Source organism: Miscanthus floridulus, chromosome 1, assembly GCF_019320115.1.
Source record: "Miscanthus floridulus cultivar M001 chromosome 1, ASM1932011v1, whole genome shotgun sequence".
Taxonomy (NCBI): Eukaryota; Viridiplantae; Streptophyta; class Magnoliopsida; order Poales; family Poaceae; genus Miscanthus; species Miscanthus floridulus.
The window spans coordinates 132,658,678-132,662,927 of NC_089580.1; the positions used below are offsets into that span (position 1 = coordinate 132,658,678).

Consider the following 4,250-nt stretch of genomic DNA (forward strand, 5'->3'; position numbering starts at 1 on the left):
ACACCACTGCATGCACGCATTCCACCACCGTGCATTCACCAGCAGTCCAGCACTAGCTAGATGCATGGTATGGTGATAGCTCGTCGTATTTCTGTCACAGCACAGTCGTACGTGTTCCGCAGCTACGACGTACTGACAGACACGAAAGCAACTGAGACGAGTAGCCAGTGCAAACACCAACACCAACACGAAACGGCGTCGAGGTGGAGGACATTTTCTGAGACCAGTAGTCCTGTGTCGACGGCTTTTGAGAAACTGCACACAGCCGGGCATGACCACGACGGGGGCATGTCCGGACCGCCGTGTGTACTGGCTCTCGTCTCCTCGTGGTAGTGCGCACAGCTAGTCTCTTGTCTTCTTGGTCGTGGCAGCCTCGTGGTCGTGGGAGAAAACAAAGGACCAACAAAAAGCCCGTGGCCGCCCTTGTCATCCATTGACACGTTCCGGCCACTAATCCCCCACGGAGAAGATGACCGTCAACCGTTGGTTATGCGCAGAAACACAATAATAATTGCGTCTGCACTACGTACTGCAGCAACATGGACGGCCATGCTGACTGAGATTCAGTTCATAAATTGCTAAAGGATTACTACTAGTATAATTTAAAAACCTCGCCTGGAATTTAATTTGGTAGGAGATTTTAAAGACGTTAATTAGTTGAACAAAAGTACTACTAGGGCAGTGCAGTGCAGTGTACCACACAGAGACGACGTACAGAGTGGACGGACTTCATTGGTGCCTGTCTCCTCTTGGCTGGCATTATTATTCCTCCGAATGTACTAGTGGCGGTGCATCTTCAGCGCAGAGCACACACTGCTTTGTCCTCTTCTGTTTCTCTTCTCTCCATTGCCGGCAGCACAGCAGTGCGATTTCGCAGCAAGCAAAATCTCGCGTTCCTCTTTCTGCGCAAGAATGTGCACCCCAATGCTGTTTCTCCTCTTCTGGAATGCCGACTAGCTGCTAGGCAGGCATCATGGACGGATAGCTGGCTCTGCTCCGCTGTACGCCACTCCACTGGGACTGCCGCACCTGAACACGTCCCATGTTATCCGGGCGGCACGAGATAAACGCTCAAGAGACGAGAAGGCGAGGAGCAGCAGCGCACAAGCACAAATGCACAATGCATGGTCAAGGGAACGAAGCCCTTGCCCTCCGCCAGTACCTAGTAGGTCTACGAGGAGATCGCTGCCGTGCCGCGCTGCCGAGGCGTGAAGCGCGCCGCATCGGCTGTCGCGGCCGGGGCCGGGGCCGCCGGGCCCTCCCCTCCCGGCGGACGCGACGCAGCAAGGCCGGGCGCGCCATGACCTGTCCGGGTCCGACGTGGGCGGGCTTGCCGGGCTGTTGCCCACGTCCCGACGCGACACGGGTCCCCACCCTGCCGCCCCCGGACCCGACACCCCTCGCCGTCACCCTCGTGCCCTCCGGCTCCAGCCCAACTATATAAACCGCCCTCCTCCGCTCCCACATCCTCCACACCCATCATCAGGGCATCACACAGCAACTCCTCCTAGCTAGCCCTACACTCCACCATTGCATCGCCACGCCATCGATCTATTTCCAGCGCTCGATCGGCTCACCCAACTCCTCCTCTGCTCCTGTTCCTTCTTCTCCTGGCGGGCTCGATCGATCGGGGATCCCATTTCATCTCATTCGGATAAATGGCGGTGATGACCGACATGCCCGCGGCCACGTCCCCGCCGGCTGCCGCGGCGGCGGGCAGCGACAAGGACGCCGAGAAGCTGAGGTTCATTGAGGAGATGACCTCCGACGTGGACGCCGTGCAGGAGCGCGTCCTGGCCGAGATCCTCGCCCGGAACGCCGGCACCGAGTACCTCGCCCGCTGCGGCCTCGCTGGCGCCACCGACCGCGACGCCTTCCGCGCCAGGGTGCCCGTCGTCACCTACGAGGACCTGCAGCCTGACATCCAGCGCATCGCCAACGGCGACCGCTCGCCCATCCTCTCCGCGCACCCCATCTCCGAGTTCCTCACCAGCTCGGGGACTTCGGCCGGCGAGCGCAAGCTGATGCCGACCATCAAGGAAGAGCTCGACCGGCGCCAGCTGCTCTACAGCCTCCTCATGCCCGTCATGAACCAGTAAGTTCATCAGTAGGAGTGCTCATCATCGAAACGATGGAGACAGACAGTTTTATTTGTACTGATCATCGATTGCAATTGTAACCTGATGACCGACTGACAGGTACGTGCCGGGGCTGGACAAGGGCAAGGCGCTCTACTTCCTGTTCGTCAAGTCGGAGACGACGACGCCCGGCGGGCTGACGGCGCGGCCCGTGCTGACGAGCTACTACAAGAGCGAGCACTTCAAGAACCGGCCGTTCGACCCGTACCACGACTACACGAGCCCCACGGCGGCCATCCTCTGCGCCGACGCGTTCCAGAGCATGTACGCGCAGATGGTGTGCGGGCTGTGCCAGCGCCACGACGTGCTCCGCGTGGGCGCCGTCTTCGCGTCGGGCCTGCTCCGCGCCATCCGCTTCCTGCAGCTCCACTGGGAGCAGCTCGCCGACGACGTCGAGCGCGGGTCGCTGACCCCGCGCGTGGCCGACCCGTCGGTGCGCGAGGCGGTCGCGGGCGTCCTCCGCCGCCCGGACCCGGAGCTGGCGCGCTTCGTCCGCGCCGAGTGCGCCCGCGGCGACTGGGCGGGCATCGTCACCCGCGTGTGGCCCAACACTCGGTACCTGGACGTGATCGTGACCGGCGCGATGCAGCAGTACATCCCGACGCTGGAGTACTACAGCGGCGGGCTCCCCATGGCGTGCACCATGTACGCCTCCTCCGAGTGCTACTTCGGGCTCAACCTCCGGCCCATGTGCCACCCGTCGGAGGTGTGCTACACCATCATGCCCAACATGGGCTACTTCGAGTTCCTCCCCGTGGACGAGGCCAGCGGCGTGCCGCCGGCGGCGGCGCAGCTGGTGGACCTGGACCGCGTGGAGGTCGGGCGCGAGTACGAGCTGGTGATCACCACGTACGCGGGGCTGTACCGGTACCGCGTCGGGGACATCCTCCGGGTGGCGGGCTTCCACAACGCGGCGCCGCAGTTCCGGTTCGTGCGCCGCAAGAACGTGCTGCTCTCCATCGAGTCCGACAAGACCGACGAGGCGGAGCTGCAGCGTGCAGTGGACCGCGCGTCGGCGCTGCTCCGGGAGCGCGGCGCGGCGGTGGCCGAGTACACGAGCCACGCGTGCACGCGGAGCATCCCGGGCCACTACGTCATCTACTGGGAGCTGCTGGCCACCACCAATGGCGCAGAGGCCGCCGTGGGCGGCGACGTGCTGAAGCGCTGCTGCCTGGAGATGGAGGAGGCGCTCAACTCGGTGTACCGGCAGAGCCGCGTGGCGGACGGCTCCATTGGCCCGCTGGAGATCCGGGTGGTGCGGTCGGGCACGTTCGAGGAGCTCATGGACTACGCCATCTTCCGGGGCGCGTCCATCAACCAGTACAAGGTGCCCCGCTGCGTGTCCTTCCCGCCCATCGTGGAGCTGCTCGACTCCCGCGTCGTGTCGCGCCACTTTTCCCCGTCGCCGCCGCACTGGGCGCCAGATGCTGCTCCTGCTCGCCGCTCGTCGTCCGACTAAGGTAGACGACGGCAGATACATCGTGCAGCTAATTAAGCTTATTAGACCGCGGTGCAGCGTCGTCACTTGATTGTTGGTCGCACGTAGTAGTAGTATCAGCGTTTGGTTTTCTGGTCGTGTCAGTGATGATATGATGCTTGTGTTAATTATTAGGCCAGTCGTTCCTGAGGAGTTAGAGAGGAGTGTCGAGTACGTGCTATGTAATGTGGGTGTGAGTGAACACTCTGCAAGGTGTTGTTAATCACTAGTAGTGCAGTGTTTAGTGAGTGATGCCGTTGCTAGTAGTACAAGTACTCGAGTTCTATCCCAACAAGGACATGTGAGTATTATTAACGTGCCAAGATGGTAGTATTGCTGTGTCCCCGACTCCCCGTCTTCACCTGCTACTAGTACTAAAACTGAAAATCGTCATGGATGGTGCAAATCATGATAAATCCAGAGTTCAGACATGATTAGGCGCTAATAATCAGGAGAGAAAGGAGGAGGCATCGTAGACCGGAAAAGTACACATGCCCTCGAGCTGAGCTGAGCTGAGCTGAGCATCAATAGTAAAAAAGGCAGCTTGCTACTAGTACGTCCTGCAGAGAACAGCAGCCTGCAATCCTAAAGTCTTTGCCCTTTCGCCCTGCCTTTTTCTAGCACAATGGTTTAGT

At 60.5% G+C, this 4,250-nt stretch overlaps 1 protein-coding gene across 1 annotated transcript; it reads left to right on the top strand.

Moving 5' to 3' along the window:
* Window positions 1–1,497: 1,497 nt before the first annotated feature.
* Window positions 1,498–3,937, top strand: LOC136493887 (indole-3-acetic acid-amido synthetase GH3.8-like). The gene is made up of 2 exons (XM_066490018.1): window positions 1,498–2,095; window positions 2,199–3,937. Exons 1-2 carry the CDS (start codon window positions 1,659–1,661, stop codon window positions 3,595–3,597), a joined length of 1,836 nt encoding a protein of 611 aa, XP_066346115.1. The 5' UTR covers window positions 1,498–1,658; the 3' UTR covers window positions 3,598–3,937.
* Window positions 3,938–4,250: the final 313 nt, after the last annotated feature.

Excerpts from the sequence above, each read along its gene's own strand:
- LOC136493887 (XM_066490018.1), top strand. The coding sequence starts at position 1,659 with ATGGCGGTGATGACCGACATGCCCGCGGCCACGTCCCCGCCGGCTGCC. Across the intron at positions 2,096-2,198 it reads CTCATGCCCGTCATGAACCA|GTACGTGCCGGGGCTGGACA; the intron begins GTAAGTTCATCA and ends ACCGACTGACAG.